The sequence below is a fragment of the Charadrius vociferus genome, unplaced genomic scaffold (assembly GCF_000708025.1).
Source record: "Charadrius vociferus isolate BGI_N301 unplaced genomic scaffold, ASM70802v2 scaffold266, whole genome shotgun sequence".
Classification (NCBI taxonomy): domain Eukaryota; kingdom Metazoa; phylum Chordata; class Aves; order Charadriiformes; family Charadriidae; genus Charadrius; species Charadrius vociferus.
Genome location: NW_009649114.1, coordinates 1689733 through 1709396, shown reverse-complemented (window position 1 = coordinate 1709396; position 19664 = coordinate 1689733). Strand labels below are relative to the sequence as shown.

The window sequence follows — 19664 nt, the reverse complement described above, 5'->3', positions numbered from 1 at the left end:
GGTGGGAGCATGGTTGGTCGAGCCAACGGCACCCCCAAGCCTGCGATCCAGTGGCTGGTGAACGGCGAGCCCATAGAAGGTGAGCAAGGAAGAACCTGTACCTCCTTTACAAAAAAACCTAGCCAAGGATGTCGTGGCTGGCCCTGGGAGCCAGAGGTGCTGGTGGGGCGCCGGGCACCCCGCTGAGCGGTGCGTGTGCGTGTGCTCCGGCATCACAGCACGTAAACCACCCGCTTGTCTGAGACAAGGCCAGCGGAGCCGTGTCTTTGTAGGCTGGGGAGGTCAGGTACCATCGTCTGGTTTCATCTGGGCTGAAACGGAAAGATATGTGATGATACTGAGTGTCTTGTGAATTTTAATTTAAAATTTAATTTAAAGAGTGCTCTCTGCTTTGAAGCTTCTCCCCCCAACCCGAGCCGAGAGGTGGCTGGAGACACCATTGTATTTCGAGATACCCAGATCGGCAGCAGCGCTGTGTACCAATGCAACGTGTCCAACGAGCACGGCTACCTTCTCGCCAACGCCTTTGTCAGCGTCCTGGGTAAGTACTTATGGGAGGTGAACACCCCTATACTCACGTTTTCCCTGTGGAAGTTCTCCATTTGCTTTCCTCTTTGTTGTTAGCTACTCTGACACTGATGTACCTTTGTACATGACCTCTGCAGCCGGGCTTTGAAGCAGAAGGCCATTGCCATGGACCTGCAAAGCCAGGCAAGGCTGAGCGAGCCCCGTTGGCACTAAGATGTAAGCTGATTCATGTAGCGAGGCTAGAAAGGGCAGGAGAGATGAGAGGAGCTCTACTGAGTCTTGAAAGTGCCAACAAGGAAGAGCGAACAAAAGAGAAGGGAGAGTGGAGCATGAGACTGGAAGGGAGCAGCGGTCTGGAGACTGGTTTCTATTCTTAATGGCTGTGCTTTTTGCTGTTTGCAGATGTGCCTCCACGGATACTGGCCCCTCGCAATCAGCTCATCAAGGTGATTCAAAACAACAGGACGCGGCTTGACTGCCCCTTCTTTGGCTCGCCGATCCCCACCCTGAGATGGTAAGAGCTGCAGCGCATCCCCTGCCATTCTGGAGGGGTGGGAAGGGGAGGTGTCCTGCTCTTTCTTCCCTTACAATAGCGCTTTGTGGTGTTGTGAGGTTTAAGAACGGCCAGGGGAACACACTGGACGGAGGAAACTACAAGGCACATGAGAACGGGAGCTTGGAGATGAACATGGCTCGGAAGGAGGACCAGGGCATCTACACTTGTGTTGCTACCAACATCCTGGGTAAAGTGGAGGCGCAGGTTCGCCTGGAGGTCAAAGGTAGGGGCACAAAGGGCTCTTGGTCAAAACCGTCTCTTGGATCTTCTGAAACTTGCAGCAGAAATAATAATTTCGGTTAAGGGAGGGTTGGTTGTGTGCTCCAGCAGTTTGTCAGCAGGACAGGCACTACGTAATTTGGAGCTGGAATCCAGAGAAGGGCAGACATCCCCTTTTAATGTTGAGAAAAACCAAGTCTGTGGATATACTGAAGCTGTAGAAGGGCTTAGTGTGGATACTGAGGTGTGCGATGCCATAAGCATTGCAAAAGAAATACAAAACGTACATCAGCGTTAACTGATGGCAATAAAACTTTTTCTGAATCAAGTTTCCACCGGGGCTTTCCCTGTTCAGCAAAACTGAGTGCTGACTCAAAAAGCTGGGTATTTTTTAGAGGGTCAGCGTGAATTAATGGCTTGTTAAATTAATTTATTTGCAAGCATTTGTATCGGAGACAGTTCACTATAGCGACCTCGACAAACACTTGATGTGCACACTTGTCTTTTCCCAGTAACACCACTCTTCATTGAGTTCCTGAGCTGAGACCCAGCAGTTTGGTGTTTAACGCTTTCTTTCCGCCTTTGTGCAGACCCAACCCGCATTGTGAGAGGACCAGAAGATCAGGTGGTGAAGAGGGGCTCCATGCCTCGCCTCCACTGCCGCATAAAGCACGACCCTACGCTGAAGCTCACGGTCACCTGGCTGAAAGACGACGCGCCCCTCTACATTGGAAACAGGTCTGTCTTCAGCTCTGTCTTCTGAAACAGGTCTGTCTTCACGGCTCTCCTCTCCCAGGGCCATCGGACTTTTTTACAGAGCGTTTCAGGAGTCACCAGGGATAATAAGGACAAACATCCAGTTCCCATCTAGGCAACATTTGCTGTTCTTGATACTTTTAAAGTTACTAGCTCTTTCCAACAGACACTGCCTAGCAATTAAAACTGACTTATCAGTAAATCACGACTTTGATTACAGGTTTTATTTACAAATAGGTTTTATTACATTTAAGGACATCTTGATAAAACAGGCGGGTTAATAACAACAATGTTTATCTGCTGTGAGTGGTACAGTTATAATTTCCTTTCCATAGCCGTGTCCCTTCTCGTGAAGTGAGATCTGATCACGGGACAGGAGCCAGGCAGAGGTCAGACTGTTTTCCTAAAAGTGTGATTATTCCAGATATATGCCAGAGCACATTTGCTGCTTCCTTAGGAAATGAGGTTTCCAAGAATAACTCAACACATCCTTAGCTGATAAAAACTTCAGACCGGAGATGTACGCCTTGTTCTGTTTAGGCTTTTGTATGTATTTCATCAGAGAACCACTAGACCTCAGCCTTGCTGCCTCATGTCCTTAGGCACAGTTGTGTGATTATCGTTCTCATCCCTTTAAGGATGAAGAAAGAAGATGATGGTCTGACAATATATGGTGTGGCTGAAAAGGACCAAGGGGATTACACCTGCGTGGCTAGCACGGAGCTGGACAAGGACTCGGCTAAAGCGTACCTCACCGTACTTGGTAAAGCCATCCTCCCACCGTACTGACACAGAACTCGGTGCTTTGTTTTTAATACAACGGGCTGACTTCAAGATCAGGCTGAAAAGGGTGATCTGTGATCACAGAATCGTCCTCTGAAGCAGCGATGCTCAGGGAGACGCTGGCAGAGCAATTGTGCCGTTGCTGCAGGACTCGGCAAGGACGCGCTGCCTAGTCTCAGGCTCAGACAATGGCATTGAATTTGAGTCGAAGGAAACTTGCGTTGAGACAAAAAAAAAAAAAAAAAGAGTAGTTATTACATACAGCTAAAAATAGCCAAATGTGGCTGTTGAAGCTCTGCAAGAACAGTCCTAAATTTGTAAGTGAATTTAACCGAATGTCAGGCTGCTGAGCAGCACTGGAAACCCGGGGGCGAGGGAGCCGCTCCTCACCTCGCAGGTCCCCTTTGCACTATGGGGAGTGACAAACCTAAACCAGTTCCCCGCACCCATTTATGTACGCTGCAAGATCTACTCGCAAACCCCAGATGTATCGGTCCCTGCTCTTGGCCACCTCAGATCTCGCTGACGTGCTGCGTTCCCGGCAGTGCCCCAACCCATCAGCGCTGCTGCCATAGACCCGCAGTGCCCTACAGAAGTCAGGGCACAATGTTATTCTCGTACCCCTAATAATTTGGGCTTGATTTGTTTCCCTGCCTTTTCCCCTAATAGCTAATTAACTCTACAGCAGGCTGACGTTTCCCCTTTGCCGTGGCCCAGCAGTATGAATAAAGGTGTGCAGAGCGCGCCCGGGGGTCTCTGGGGGAAGGAGGTCCCCAGGCAGGATCGGATCCTTCCGAAATCCGTAACTGCGTGTGTAACTTTATATTTGCCAGGTGCTCCTTTGGCCACCCAAGCTTCATGACTAAACTAACACCGTTAACAACCAATGTCTTACCTTGCAGCTGTCCCTGCTAACCGTTTGAGAGAGTTACCTAAAGGTAATCATCACTAATTCATTGGGTTTATTTTATTTTGTAAATTGATTTTGTTTTGCCTTGCCAATAACACCAGCAGAAAATCTAGGTGTAGCGGTTGATAAAGCTGGGAGCTGATGCTTCCAAGTCCTGTCCATGTTGTCCTTGAAAACCCATCCAGATGGCCGCGGGTAGAAAAGTCCTGTGTCACACTGTTTCATGTCCCACAGTGCCAGAATGACCTTACCCATACCTGGAAATGGTGAGCCCTGATGGGAGGGAGGGGAAAAAAAAAAAATCACATTGAATCCCTTGACCTTTACCTGGAAAAAAGTTATTACTATTACTGTTATTGCACGAGCTGGTTCTGTGAGACCATGTGGGTTGTGACCCGATAAAGAAACCAGAATTGTGCCCAGAGCATTTCTAACAAGAAGGTATTTTCATTGAGGTTTTGTGTCATCTCTGTTCTATTTGTTTGCATCGATATTTTGGACAGCCGCGTGTCGTTTGCTGTAAGATCATGTATCCCCCCACTAAGCCACTATATTGTGCTTCCCCCACCAGATAACATCAGGTGTCCAGGGCGCAGGTAGGGTTTCAAGGCAGGGCACGATGAACACATTTGTATTTAAGAAATTGCACGGATCCACCAAGAGCTGCAGGATGTGAATCGTGCCGCAGAGCACGTGTCCTACCCCAGGTCTGGGCTAAGACGGCCAGGGCTTCCCCTCCTGGGAGAAGCGATGGGAACTGGCACTCCTGGGACGATCCCAGCCTAATTTGTCTCGTTACTCGGCCAACAGAACGACCCGACCGGCCCCGTGACTTGGAGCTAACAGACCTGGCCGAGAGGAGCGTGCGGCTGACGTGGATTCCCGGCGACGACAATAACAGTCCCATCACAGGTCAGCTGCCAGACCCTCTGCCCCGTATCCCTCCCGCTTTCTTCTGCACGGTGGAGGGAAAGCTTTCCTTGTGAGCTGAGTCCTTAACCCCACCTCTCCATCCTCTCCCCCAGACTACATCGTCCAGTTTGAGGAGGACCGGTTCCAACCTGGCATGTGGCATAACCACTCCAGGTACCCCGGGAGCATCAACTCGGCCGTCCTGAGCCTCTCTCCTTATGTCAACTACCAATTTCGGGTGATTGCGGTGAACGACGTGGGCAGCAGCCTGCCCAGCGTGCCCTCCGAACGATACCAGACCAACGGGGCACGTGAGTACCATCCACCCGGTCCCTCTTGCCGCAGTGACGTGACGTTGTAAGAACATCTGGCCACCACTCTCTGTGTAGACTCTTCCCTCGTGGTGTATGATCACAGCTCCTGTAACAGAAACAGATTTACACAGGTTGAGGGAATGATCTGGTCCATGCATATGCTGGGGTGTAATTTTATATATCACATCCTCAAGCTCATGACTGACATTCTGCAGAGCAGCGAAACTCAAACGGAAAGATTTACGCAAAGGTCACTCCAGCAGAGTGTGTTGAAGGAAAGCCCGGGTTCACCTTACAGAGAAGCTTTCTAAAGAAAGTCTTTCATCCTTTCTGACCACAGGAAGCTCAGAAGTCTCTTGGAAAATTAGACTCGAGTGTAATCTGGCCACAAGCAAAAGGCATTTTGTTCCAAAATTGCTAATTCGTTGTCCGCTGGTAGAGCTGGCCAGGAGCCCAGATTGATGTAGGAGTAAAGTGTGCTCCAGTCCACAACCAAGACTCGGGTCTTCAGTTTGCGTGCCCAGTGCTTTGTAGGCTGTAGAATACTTGGGAAAATTCATATGAGGAATTCACAAGAAGCTTACTGCTGCATTTCTTACTTTAACCATTGCAGAGATACTTCTGCAATATCTACTGGCATCTAGTGTTGGCTTTCGACATTACTCCTCTTGTTTCAGATTTCAAAAGTGTCAGACTCGGCTCCTGGGGTTGCTTCACAATGGCTGTCTTTCAAAGATTTAGGACATTTTGGAAAAGAAAAAAAAAAGAGGCTCCTAAATAAATGGCCTGGTTTTCAGGAGTGCTGAGAGTCTCATGTTCCATTAACCTGAATGGGAACTTCTGGAAAAATCAGGCCATTAACTTCTGTCTTAGAAGTAGTTTTGGCTTGCACTGTAAAGGGTTTTTAACCACTCAAATGGTCATTTTTCAACATTAGAAACTGTTTTTTGATTTTGGTTTTTTTTCTTCCCCCCCAATGTGGATTTCAGGTCCTGAAATTAACCCAACAGGAGTTCAAGGGGCAGGGACCCAAAAAAACAACATGGAGATAACCTGGACGGTGAGTTCTTCTTTGATGCTTGACAGCCACCCAGCGTCTTACTGTTATGGCCACAGATGCTAAGAGATAGAGAACATCAGCATGTGTGATGTACCACACAGAATACCATAACCTTAATAGTCATAAAGGAAATAAAAAGCAAAAGATGCATTTACAAAAGAGGCCATTGCTAGTGCCTAGAAGAAGGTTTGTGATAAAAACAGTAATTTGCAACAAAGTGAGCCAAAGAAAAGATGCTGGATCACAGACACAGGTTAGGGAGGATGCTCAGAGTCTGATTCCTGCAGCAGTATATAGGGCTTACGGAGCAGCTCTTGCTTTTCTCTGTAGACCAGCAGGTGTCATCCACAAATAAGCCAGCATCTGACAGGAGGACAGAAATCGCAGTGGGAGAACGGACTGGAATATAAGGATATGGTTCTTGGTCCTGCCTTGGGCAAGGACTAGGGACATCTCTCTGGGAACAAAAATATTGACCTCCTTTGAGATTGGCTGATGGAGCATGAAATAAGAACCAGCTGCTGAACAGAACTTTTTGGAGCTCCACGGCAGAGAAATGCGGTTGCTCTTTCTCCTTCTCACTTTCTTTTTCTGTTTTGGTCCACTCAGCCCCTGAACGCAACTCAGGCTTACGGCCCCAACCTCAGGTACATTGTGAGATGGAGACGAAGGGACCCCCGAGGGAGCTGGTACAACGAGACAGTGAAGACGCCACGGCACGTCGTCTGGAACACACCCATCTACGTACCCTACGAGATCAAAGTGCAGGCAGAGAATGACTTTGGCAGAGCGCCGGAGCCTGACACCGTCATCGGCTATTCCGGGGAAGACTGTGAGTATTTTCTCAGACGGAGCTCGTAAGTGTTTCAGAAGGGCAGGATCCCAGCCAAGGTCAGTGGGCTGGCACCTGGGCCCGGGGTGTGTTCACAGCACTGCTGATTTGGCACAAAAATCCAGTTCCAGGCCTTGGAAGAAAGAGGTTTGGCCATTACATCCTGCCTGTGTGACCCAGGTCACTTAGCCTCTCCCTTGCTCTCTATAAGACCCAGATAACACTTTGAGTATGGAAGACAGTAAGATTTCATTTAAGACGAGCTCTGGCCATATTCCCAGAAAATGCCTAACATTTTTTTGCCCCTGCCGTCTGCGGAGCACCGAGTTCATCTCCGATGAGGGGCGCTACGAATGGCCAAAAGGGGCCTTTGGGTCACCCTGGACTGGATTCTTGTGCCTCTCTGACACGGCCCCAGCTAAGCTCCAGCTTGGGCTCCTGTCTGCAACACACCATTGCCTCCGCTTATCTTTCTTTCAAACCCTTCCACCTGGTCGCGCAGGACAGCAGCCAGCTGGTTTAACATTCTTTTCACCTTCTCTCTGGGCTACTGGTATCACCGTCTCTGCCCGTAGCATCCACCACTCTGAACTACGATTATCCTTATCCTGTTAGGATAATGTGGTTTGCTGCCAACTGCTTTTTTTTTTTAAAAAAAAAAAATAATATATATATATTAGTTCCTCACACTGCAGCATCAGTGGGGGTCCCTGGTTGTGTGACTTTGGGATTACGGAGAAGTGAGGTAGCTAAGGCAGCTAACCATCCCTGACTCCAGGCTTGAAGTCAAGGGCACACAAAAAAGGGCACAGCAATTTCAAGAAAATCTGCAATCGTGGCGCTGAGATAGCACGCACGACACATCCTCCGACTGAGCATCTTCTCCCAGGGGAGAGAGGGCAACGGGAGCGAAAATAGGCAGAAACGGTGGGAGTCGGGGGAAGAGCTGAGCGCTGGAAGCAAAGCTGGACCTGGCTGGGAGGCTCTTTCTGGAAAAGCTCCACAACCACCCGACTGCACCATCGTCTCTGCATTACATGTCTTCGCACTACCTGGGTGGGGTTTTTTTCCAGTTTCAGTTGAAAACTTGTGCAATAATTTCGAGTTTTGGGGGGATCTGAAGGAGCCTGCAGGTGTGCGCTTTAGATGGAGGTAAACCAGGGAGCTCACAGCTCCCACATCACACCCCAGGCATATGTGTGTTCCTGCCTGTGTCCCGAGGGCTGGGACAAGTTAAAAAACAAAACAAAACCGAACAAAAACACTAGTGCCTGCCCTGTCACGTCTGAATTGCTTCACAAATAACTGCAGGTTTCTACATCGAAGCAGGTGACCTGTAAGGAGGAGGTAAAAAATCCCAACTGGATCAACAGCAGGTTCTGGCCAAATTCACATTAAGGGATGTGGAAATAACAGGTAGTTTTGTAACTCCTGGGTCTAACAGTGGCCAGCCAGGGGCAGCGGGAGGGGGATGGATCTGCCGGTACCCTGCAGTGAGCCAGACCCCTTCTTTGCTACCGTGATCCTCGCAGCAGTGTGTAGGAAGCCCTGCTATTAACGGGATCACGAATATTCTCGTGACGGCTGGCCGAGTGAGATATGGGGGGGGGGTTCCCCCCTTCCTGTGGAAGCACTGCTAAAAAAACCCCAAAAGGCAGCTTTTAAAGCATGCAGAGGTCAGGGAGAAAGTGAGGGGGACAGAGGTAAGTGATGCTGTTGTGTGCATTCGCGCGGTGGTGGGGGCTGCTCGCCCCCGATGAGGGCGGCCGGGAAGCGGAGGACCAGCCTGTTGCTGCTCTTTCATGTTATCAGATTTGGAAAGCCTCAGAAATTGAATTTAAGGAGAGAGAAAAGGAGATGATTATCCCCAGAAAAATGCTGCCGGGGTGCCTGCAGATGGCAGAGCCGGCGCGTGGGGCCGCTGCTCGCCCCGCAATGGGCAACCCATGGCAAGGGCAAAGCGGGGCAGAGGGGCGTCCGTCTGTCTGTCTGACCTCCAGGGTACCGCCGGGTGCCTAACATACGCTCTCCTTTATCCCTGAACGCTCAGATCCCAAGGCTGCGCCTACGGATGTTAGGATAAGAGTTTTAAACAGCACTGCCATTGCTCTGACCTGGACCCGAGTGCACCTGGACACCATCCAGGGACAGCTCAAGGAGTACAGAGTGAGCAAAACCCAAATCTCCTCGGCACTGACTAGCAATACAGCTAACCCTCTCACAAGGCGAGGCGGCCCCGGCGATGGAGCTGCCCGCGATGGGGATGACAGAAAACTCTCCTCCGGCCATCAGGACCCCTTTGCCATGGCCGGGTGCAGACCACGGGGGCCGAGCGCCAAAAATGATGTGCCTTGATTTGCTCTTTGTGGTGCCTGGATGGGGCTGGGGACATCTCCCGTTGCTCCCCCAGGGCTCGGTGCTGGGCTGGTCCTTCCCGCAGGATCTGGGGTGCTCCGACAAAGCAAGCGGGGCTGCCCTTGAGCACCCAGAGAGGGGCTGGGGGTGGTCCTGCCCAGGCAGGGAGGTGTCTCCTGGCTCTAGAGCTGCCCAGAACCACAGGCTGGCTGGCTCGGGGTGGGGGGAATGACCTCAGATAGGTACAAACAGGTTAGTTTTTGTGTCATCCCCAAAGTACTGACATCGTCTTTTAATGAACACCAACCCCCGCAAAGCCTAAACCCAGCGGTTCCTACTAACCGGCAACTAAAGACAGCACGGATCCTCTTTGTTCATTTACTGCTGCGGTAAAACACCAGTGTTTATGTACAGAGGACAGACCCTGTTGAAAACAAGCAGAAGTCTGGACGGAGCCCCTTCTAGCAGAGTTTAAGACATTCCCAAAAGCGTGTGTCCTGCAAACAGTTACACCATTTCAAACCCAGCAATCCGCTGGGCATAAAGCAAGCTCCCCGCGTACTGCTTTCATTTTCTTCTGCCTCTGCTCTGTCATTCTGGTCTGTTTTCTGAATGAATCTTATTTCCGCGTGAAATAAGATTTGCAGTCGGGGCTTCGAACGGGAGACTTTCCAAGTTCAGCCTTTCCTTTGTGCCTGGACGTGTCCCACCTTTCCTTGTACACCGCCACGGTACTAATCGGGGCAGAACGGGAGAGTCACTGGACGCCCAGTGCGTAGGAGCCAGAATCGGCTCTTCGTAGTCTGAGCTGAGCTGGTTTTGCTCTGGAACCTTTGGTAAGCGCTTTTAACCCCACGCTCAGCCTATTCCTCGGGTAACACCACTGACCTGCCTCGCTGGGGGGACGTGGAGCTTCATTAATTGCTCTAAAAAGGCTTCTGCAGCCCAGAGCTGCTCTTTGGAAAGGCAAAGTTTTTGCTATGCTTTCTTAACGAAAAAAAAAACAAACCAACACACAATTGCACTTAAATGGGAAAAGCTTCACTTGCCATGCATGTTTCTTGAAGGCCTATTTCTGGAGAGACAGTAGTTTGCTGAAGAACCTGTGGGTCTCCAAAAAACGGCAGTATGTGAGTTTTCCTGGAGACCGAAACCGGGGCATAGTGTCCCGGCTGTTTCCTTACAGCAACTACAAGCTTGAGATGGTTGTAACCAACGGGCGAGGAGATGGGCCACGCAGCGAAGTTAAGGAGTTCCCCACGCCAGAAGGAGGTATGTTCCCGTGCTGGGAGAGGTTTGGGTGGTTCAGCTCTAGAGAGCGGTCCGGACCCCGCACCGCTCTGCGGCAGAGCCGCGGCACTGCTGGGGACACGCGCTAGGGACCATTTTTAGCTGAGCATCTTCTGGGCAGCATCAGTGTCACACGGCACTGCCTCCGTCACCGCGGGGTAGGTGACATCTCTGGCAGCTACACCTCGAGCTAACTCCTGGCACCGTCTCATCAATCTAAAAATCCCCTTCAGGTGCTCTGAACGCATCGGCAAGCATCGCTTAGGGTGAACAAGCAAAACGTTTGCACCGCCTCTTCGGAGGCACAGCACCGTGCCCTTGATTTGCTGCCCGAGATGCAAATGTCACCGCACCTCCCCGTGCCGCGGGTCGGTGAAACGGGAGTGCAGTTATTCCTCTTGCTCAGCAAAAGGCAGTAGAGTCTCGGTAAGACCTAAGCGCTTTTGTTCCGAAAGGATGTCACTAATACCCCTGTCAGGCTTTTAAGGCAAAAGCGTTTAAAGAGCTCGTGTCAAGGATGAACTTGAGATTTTAATTTTCTTGCTGTCACAGGAGCTATTTATAGCCACGCCAATAACTTTTTGTTGGAGCTGCACTTTCAGTGACTGGCAGTGAATCTTCCTATAGCACAGATGTTTTGGGCACAGCATGTTACAAAACTGCAAGAGGAGAAAACAGTAGACAGTGGGAAAAAATCCTCTCTCAGCTCATGCAAAATGCTACAGGGTCGTCTTCTTCCTCTTCTTCCCATTCCCATTGTATACAGCAACAGTGTCTCTCAGGCCAGTCTCTTTCTTAATGATTTCTTGGATGCTGTCACCATGTTCTAAGGATTTTCAATGAATTTCAGCCACGATTAAGCTCATTTAAAAAGAAGGGACTCTGTTCCAGGAGGGTGGCTCTGCAGTCAGGTGTGTTTTGATCAAGCTGCTTACCTGTGTGCTAGCGGCACGGAGCATTTGGGGGAGCTAGATGCATTTGGGAAGACAGATGCATTTTGGGGAGATATACACGTTTAGGGGAGCTATATGCATATGTGGATGGCATTGATTGAAACGGTTATAGCAGCTTATACTCTTGTCATAAGTAAACTGCTGATTTGTCTTTTCCTATATCACTAAGCAATTTTATTGACTCTATATTGCTGTTTAGGACATTGAATGATAATCTGCAAAAGTTAAAAAAACCTCCTGTTTAAAAAATAAATCATAATCTCTCAGATCAGAGAGCCAAGCTCTTCCCCCAGTCGAGATACCGCAATTATGAGTAAACCAGGAGAACCATTCAGTTCACGAATGTATAATGCTTTCCTTCCTTTGCTAGCTTTGAATAAGCAGTCATAAAAGCAGCTGTTCCTCAGGGTAAGGACCGCCGTATGCATGCACTGGCTCCCTGTTACAGGTCTCTAAACATTAATAACACAAAGATGCTTTGCAATAAGAGAAGCTGCTATATTATTTTTTCACTGTTCCAACAGATAAATACATGAGATGCAGAAGTTAGGCTGGGTGGGAGCTGTAAACAAGATCAGTAAAGTATAAATATATATATATGTAAACCCACATATAAATATATATATATTTATATACATATATACACACACAAATATATATAAAATACAGATAAAAACCATACAGAAGTGGGACTTGAACTGTGTCACAGCTCCGCTTCACGGCTGGAGCATCTTTTGCGGGTGCCTGAGCGAGGTACGCGCGGGAGGGCAGCGGTACCAGCGAGCGCGGTGCGGCACGGCGCTGCCGGCGCTGGGCTTGCATGCAGAGCTGCTCTGGTTTCTGCTCCCTGCACACACCCTGCTGAAAACCTTGGGCTGGCGCATGGTTTCTGGCACAGATTCTTGTTCAGTCGGTTTCTGACTTTTAGCGTGTGCGTTACCTGTGTGTGTGTATTTATGAGTGTCTGGCGTGGCGCAGTCAGCCTGCGATGTATACGGTATTGTAAGGTATGTTATCTTGTATGTTTTTTTCTTCTTTCCCTCTCCTTCCCGGTCCCATCCTCCCCCCAAGTGCCCAGCTCCCCCAGGTATTTAAGAATCCGACAGCCTAATCTGGAAAGCATCAATCTGGAGTGGGATCACCCAGAGCATCCCAACGGAGTCCTCACAGGATACAACCTTAGATATCAAGCCTGTACGTTCCACACGGTATCTTCTTAGCGATAACCGTTAAGTCATTAACCATTTTTTCCGCACTGCTAATTGCCTGCTCACCCAGCACGGAAAGCTCTCCCTACCGCCTTCCAGCACGGAGGCGCTGGTGTTGGCGCGGAGCCCTGGCGCGGTGCTGGGCGGCTGCGGTTCACCAGGGAGGGTGGCGGGTGCTCAGCCCTTCTCCAGACTCGACCGCTGAAGGGAAATAAGTTTGATATCTGATTTGGAAAGACCTTTAAGCGCAGTCTGAGTAGTTTATGTCCTCACTCAAACACAAGCTCCTCCTGGCTACGTGAGAAAGGCTGCCCGGAGCGCTCCGCAGAGCCCAGCGCTACGTCTGGGGCGGCACAGCCTCCTCGCAGAGCCTGGCACTTGTGCCATGCCCTTCCTCCGCCACCTACGCCACCCCGAACGGCCCCGCTAGCAGGTCCCCCAGCCCGTAAGTCACCGGCTGCCCCAGACAAAGTGTCTTTAAGAGCTCTGAGCACATGTGCCCCCACACCGACTGCCTGGGGGCGCGGGGACGAGGTAGATGGCACAGTGTATTTCCGAAACAAGGCTGCAGCCATCACCACCTGCCTTTCCTCCCCAGTTAACGGATCCAAAACGGGCCGAACCCTGGTAGAGAACTTCTCCCCCAATCAGACAAGGTTCACCCTGCAGAGGACAGACCCCATCTCGCGCTATCGCTTCTTCCTGCGCGCACGGACCCAGGTGGGAGAAGGAGAAACCATAGTGGAGGAGTCGCCAGCCTTGCTGAACGAAGGTATGTGCAGCAGCAACAGCTTCTGGCTTTGCTGCGGGGTTAAGGGGGTGACGGTACACGTGTCAGCCAAAAACTGCAGGTGGTCCACAGAACAACCAGTAACCGGTGCACAGTAGGGACAGATAGAGGACGAGGACCAAATACTGCAGCAGAAATGCTGGTGACGGGGGGACTGTCCTGCGCTCTGGGTGACCACCTTGCCGTCCCCCCAAAGCAATTGCCATTCATCACATGCCCCGGAGCAGGAGGGCATCTTACTCTCCTCTTGCAAAAGGTGAAGCTCTAATCTGCCCCTCTGCAGTCCCCGTTTGAGTTAAATAAGGGGCAGATGCGGGTGATTTTTACGCGGCGCGAAGGGCTGCGGCAGCTGCATCCTCCGGGCAGTGATCCCCAGGCAGGGGCTGCGGTGCCACTTCCCTGTCACCCCACAACCAGCAGCTGACCTGACCCTCCAAAGTGAAGCCCCAACTCCCAGATTCATAATAAGATAAAGTGCCCATTGTGGGACATTCATCAAACTAAGTGAAAGTTCAGGAGCCCTGAGGGAACTCGGGGAGACAAAAGCTGGCTCTTTCCTTTCTTTAGCATTTGCTAAAAGACCTATGATTTGGTTAGCGCTCTGATTTAATGGGGGTTTTGTCTCCTTTCCTCCATCCCCCCTCCCCAACTAATGGCTCTGAGTAGGAAAAGTAATTTCTACTGATGACCCAGTGGAAATGAAATGCTTCCTGACACCTCTTAGGTGGGCTCCAGCATCGCTAATTGCCATGACAGGATGGGAGATGGGGCTGCATATGCCATGGGAAAAAAAAATCATCTAAGTTACACCCTGGCAAACCTGAGAGGGGGCACGACATTGCTTTACAAAGGAGCTGAACAAACTGCTAGAGCACAGGGATGGGATTGAAGTTGTCGGTGCTGACAGTCAATAATTCTACTTGTTTCATATACGTTTGCTTTGCTGGGTTTGTTTCTATATGCTGCTAACAGCGACTGTCAGGAGAGCACAGCTAAATAATAGCCATAACCAACTGCTGCTGTGTATGGCTGAACTGCTCCGTATCAAGAAATAGCAGGTACAGCGGGCGCCAGCGGGGCAAGGTGGGGGTCCCTGGCCACAGGGTCGGGGCTACGGACCGGTGGTGGCACCCAGGGACCAGCTGCTGCCACCTAGCAAAAGGACAAAGCATTGCCCATTAAGCAGCAAGAAAAATTGAAGAGTCAAATGCCAGTCTGAAGTAAGAGAAATACGGCAAAGTTTGACCTCAAAACATGAGACCCTGAGGTACAACAGGCCACAGGCGAGTTCTGCTCGTGACAGGCACGTAGGTACGATTAGCAGCTCTAAATGCCACTGCGGTATGAAGGTACCTGCTGTAAAGCTGCGCAAAAGATGCCTTTGAAATTGGGAAAAAAAAAAAAAAAAAAAAGCCGATTAAGAAAATTAAACCCATTAATGCATTCACAGGTTGTTTTCTGCTTGCCTGACTCATTCACCTGAGAAGTTTAAGTAAAATGCATCTCTGATGTTGTGCACCACGGGCTCCAACCCGCACACGGCAGGACGAGCGCTGATGTTAGAATTACATTAGAAAAAACTAAGGCGAAATTCAGAGTGTCAAAACCGCTCCTTGCTGGGATTGGATATAAGCACCCGCTTAAGCACTTTGCTTAATCGACAGCACTGGCATCTCTGCTGCGGAGCTGGTGCGTTTCCCCCGAAATCTCCCTCTCGGAGGGGCCGTCGCTGCGCTCTCTGCCTGGGCAAGGGGCTGGGGGTGCCGGGTTGCTGCTAACGCATTTATTCCCTCTCTCTCAAGTCTCTGGTGACTGTGTGCAAGTGGTCCCGAGTCTCTTGTTGGTGTGTTCTGGTTGTTTTATATATTCCTCTGTTTTCTCTTCCCTTCTCTTCTATGCTCTCTTCGTATTCCCCTCTCTATCCTTGGCGCTGCCCTCTGAAGCCACGCCAACCCCAGGTACCGTACCAGCCGGAGGAGGTAACGGGCATGGGGCAAGGCTCCCTCCACGCTTGCTCGGGTGTGCTGGCAATTAAGCATGTACTCTATTAACCCTTTCAATGGGAAGGTGAAGTGTCAGGGGTCTAAATTGGCCATACGAACTGACAGCAGGTAAAAAGGAGCCCCACAGGCAGCGGGGATTAGGGCAGGCTCCACCGGAGGGGGGTCTGCAAAGATTAAAATATCTCCGAGTGAGGTTTAACAACCTCCCAGACGCCCAATGAGAGCCAAACCCACCGAACACCGCAGCTGCCACAGACGGTACAAGCAAAAATGAGAGTCAAGTGTCCCTATTAGAGAGGTTTTTAATCCCAGGTCTGCACAAAGCCCTCTCCCTTTTTAAGCCTCAACATCCCCTCCCTGCGAGATACGGCAGAACATTCACCAGCCTTTCCCGGCTCGGTGGTGCCTGCCTGTGCTCTGCCATGCAGTATTTAAGTTGTATTTTCCCTCCCGGGAGGGTGCAGCATCGCTGCCGGAGCAGCTGCCTCGCTTGGCCGAGCGGGTCGGGGTTGCAGCGTACAGGCACCGCACTCCGCACACCTCCCCGCGGTCTTCGGGGGCCGCGGGGGCTTTGGTACAGGAGGAACCTTTCCTTTCCAGGCGCCCATTGAAAGGGTTAAGGACAATGTTTGCGCCACCGCTGTGCATGTCTGCATGTCAGGCTGTTGCTGGCTTTGCCCTCGATTGCGAATCTCTACAGCAGTGTTGAAGCAGAGAGAAAACTTTTTAACGGGGCGGTGGGGGGTGTGCAGCATCTCTACCTGCTTTCCAAGAAACTCAGACCCGCAGTTACCCAGTGTCAACCCTGCAAAGTCCAAAGCATAAGCACAACTTCTGGTTGCCCAAAGAAGGACACCCGCCTCTTACGAAAGCTGCAGACGGGACTTTTCCCTCCTCTCCCTCCCCAACCCCCACCCCCCCCGGCCCTCTTTGAGCCAATATTTCAGCCGTGGGGGTCAACCCCGTGACGGAGCTCAGAAGGGGGGTAGCGGCAGGGCCAGGGAGCGCAGCCAGCCAAAACGCACCCCGAATGCTGCGGAAAAGCTTTCGGTCTGGAGCGAGAGCGCTCATTTGCCCTTTGCCAAGGGCTCTGTAAGAGGTCGTGCTTTGCCTTTGCCGGACACGGCCCCGGCGCTGCTGGTGCTCCCCAGGGAGGAACAGCTTCTTAGGGAAGACTCTTCCCAAGTGATACAGGGGCAGGACCTGCTCGCTGCACCTGTAGGTTTTGCTTTCCTACCTCCTAGATGTTTCTCCTCCTTTTCTTTTGTTGCAGTGATGTCTCTCTACCCAATATTATTTTGCCGTTTTTTTGGTTTTTTCCTTTCTGAATAGATGCCAATCTTTTTCTTACTATATTTTCTCTTCCTGGGGGGAAAAAAAAAAAAAAAGGGGGTAACAGATTGGTCTGCTTTGGGTGGTGGGAAACTGAAAACGGACATAACCATTTGGCTTAGAGGAGCTCTATCCTCTGAGTCCGGGAGGGCTGTTTCGCTGCTATAGTTCGTAGTTCAGCCAGGGTTTAGCTTAGCCACAAAATTCTGGATTTTTCTTTGTGGTTCGGTACTTTTCTACTTTCAGTGGATACGGCTGAACTTCGAAAACACAATGCCATCTCTTTATCCTTCCAGCATCATACCAATTTAGGCGTTATTTCTTATACCACTGGAAGGCAGATGAATGAATTGCCATTTAAAGGATGATTCTACAAGAACAGAACCCGCTGGTCCCCCACCCCTCTATTTCTGACCTTCTGGTAGGAGAAACAGCACAGAGACGAGAGATGCCAGAGCTGAAAGACATCTTAAGAGTCAGCAACTGGAGTAATAGGTCATTAAGTGCTAACTCAGCCCCATCCGCAGCTTCCTCACCGTGCCAGGCTTCGGCAAGGTTCATCAAGGCGATATAAGCCATAGCAAGATCCAGCACACATCTTTGTCTTGCTCTTGAGCTGGATGTCATTTCTCGTTAGGACACGGGGCGGGTGCGGGAGCTGTTACACAATTCGAGCCGCGTTCGTCCCGAGAGGCTGTTTCTCTTCCTAACAAGTACTGGGTTCGAGTGAAATACTGCTTGACCTTTCTCGGAAGATTTATCTCCGCTCAGTGACCTAGATTTTTGTAGATTTTATGGATTCACAGTGAAAGTTGTCTTAAATTGCAGTAAAATGCTCTTTGCCATGGGCTGCTGGCACTCAAAACCAAAAAGTCTTTTTTTTTCCAGGGGTAACCTTACATATACAGGGTTGTAGCTGTTTTGTGTGTGTATGAGAAACTAGACCAGCTTGATGAAATCAAAGTGAAGTGCAAGGACTTTCCCTTAGGAAAGGCTTTACTTTTCCTAAGCCAGACCTGGACAAAGGGAGAGGGGACGTGGGAAAAGAGGGGATGTCTAAAAAGCGCTCTCATTTATGCTATGAATGAGAAAAAATCAAAGCTGGATTCTATACTACCCCTGTGTATGGAAAAACTTCATCAGGGACCATAAAGGGTATTGGTCTTAGACTTTAAGGAAAAAAACGTTGACTTTTCTTTGTTCCCTTCTTGTCTCTCCATAATTATGAATCAGAGGAGAAAGATCCTATTGTTCATTTTAGAAATGGACGGCAGTAGAAACAGAGAGAACTGCTGAGCCCTCTCTGTTAGAGGCTACTCAATCGCTCCTTTCTATTCTTGAATTTCTTATAGAGATCAGATTTGGAACACTTTATCTTTATGGTAAAGACTTTGCACTTTCCTCCTGTTGCTAAAAACTGTGAGAGGGCAAGAAAAAAAAAAAAATCTCTGAAAATGTATTTGGCTAATCATCAAAATTCATGAAAAATTAATCAAATTTCTCCAAGCCTAATTATTTTGTAGACACACCCAAGGGAAAGCTGTTACTACAGCCTAACAACACATTAAAAGCACCTTTAAATAATTAAAGAGCAATATGGATGGGTATTGTTTCCTGTATTTTGCAAAAAACCCCATGAAACTACTCGTTGAAGCGCTACACTACTTGGACCATAACTCGAGTCCCTCTTTAAATATCCCCCTCTTACTTTTATGATTCTTCCTCTCAGTTTTGGGTTGTTCCTTTTCCCCAGTCTGAGTCTCTCACAGTTTTTGTGTAAGGTTTGGGCTCCTTCTCACCGGGCCATTCACAGTCCTGGGAGCCAGGCTGCAGCCAAGAGCGCAGCCGTCCTGCTGCAAGCATCTCTCTCGTTACTCAGCCTATTAATTGCTACAGCCGGAGCACCGCATCCCCTGACCATTAGAACCGCGTATCTCCTCCCCACCGTGCCCCTCGCTCTCCATTACCTGAAAGGGTAATGCATCTTGCAGACGGAAAAAGCAATCTCTGCCTCGCAAAGATGGGGCCTATTAACGACCTGAACGGTCGTTTAAGCCGTTTCCAGGAAGATGGGCTCAGGCTACGGTGGGAGCAGGGGAGCGGGAATGGCTGTTGCTGGCTTTTACTCTGGGTTTGCTGGGTGTACTGGGGCAATTTCAAGCCTGCTGGCACCACTGGTTTGCAGGGTGCTGCTCTGCCCTGCAGGCGGGAAGGTGGCAGCCCCTTCTCCGCACCTCCTTCGGCTTTCGGAGAGGGGGAGAATTTTTTCCCCATCACACAAACGCCAGATGCTTCGGCTCCTGCCTAAACTTGAGGCAACTCTTGTCAAAGCCCTCGAGTGAACCGCACCTTGAGAATGCAGAAAGATAGATTCAGCTGCTCTGCAAAGCTCGTTATACCCGACAAATTAGTGCAACCGCATTTTTAGAAGGATGTGTGTAATTTCTAAATTTTCAAAATGCGCGGTTCTGGAAATGCCAGCCTGGCCCCTCCATCTCCCCCGTGCCCCCCCCCCCAACCTTTTCCTGCCAGGAGCAGTGATCTGTCACCCCTTAATTAGCCCTGACAGACCGCCTTTCCCCCCCCCACCCCCCCCCCCAGACTGAACCAGCTCTCATTAGGAAATGGATTTCAAAGCCTAGAAAGTGCCCCTTATCTTCTCTCCCCCAAATCTCCCAGCTGAGCTTTTCTCCCCCCTACGTTTCGTATTCAAACACAAATGAGGCTGTAGCTTTGAACCCCGGGGCAGCTTAGGGCTAAATCCCCCCATGGCTGCGGGAGCGCTGGCCGCCGCAGTGCCGCCTTCCCACCGCCCGGGCCCATCCTGCAACAGTGCCGCCCCTAGACTCTTTCTCCATTCTCC

The 19664-nt window shown here is 50.2% G+C and overlaps 1 protein-coding gene across 1 annotated transcript in view; it reads left to right on the top strand.

The window, feature by feature from the left end:
• The window catches only part of NFASC (neurofascin), a 54928-nt gene that overhangs the window by 15361 nt on the left and 19903 nt on the right, over positions 1-19664 (top strand). The window contains exons 10-25 of the mRNA XM_009888289.1: positions 9-79; positions 398-541; positions 931-1042; positions 1141-1307; positions 1894-2041; positions 2698-2822; positions 3745-3780; positions 4563-4664; positions 4778-4975; positions 5968-6038; positions 6648-6870; positions 8921-9036; positions 10293-10497; positions 12540-12662; positions 13248-13448; positions 15410-15424. Of these exons, the coding sequence (XP_009886591.1) occupies positions 9-79; positions 398-541; positions 931-1042; positions 1141-1307; positions 1894-2041; positions 2698-2822; positions 3745-3780; positions 4563-4664; positions 4778-4975; positions 5968-6038; positions 6648-6870; positions 8921-9036; positions 10293-10497; positions 12540-12662; positions 13248-13448; positions 15410-15424 (2057 nt within the window). The remainder of the gene's footprint in view (positions 1-8; positions 80-397; positions 542-930; positions 1043-1140; positions 1308-1893; positions 2042-2697; positions 2823-3744; positions 3781-4562; positions 4665-4777; positions 4976-5967; positions 6039-6647; positions 6871-8920; positions 9037-10292; positions 10498-12539; positions 12663-13247; positions 13449-15409; positions 15425-19664) is intronic.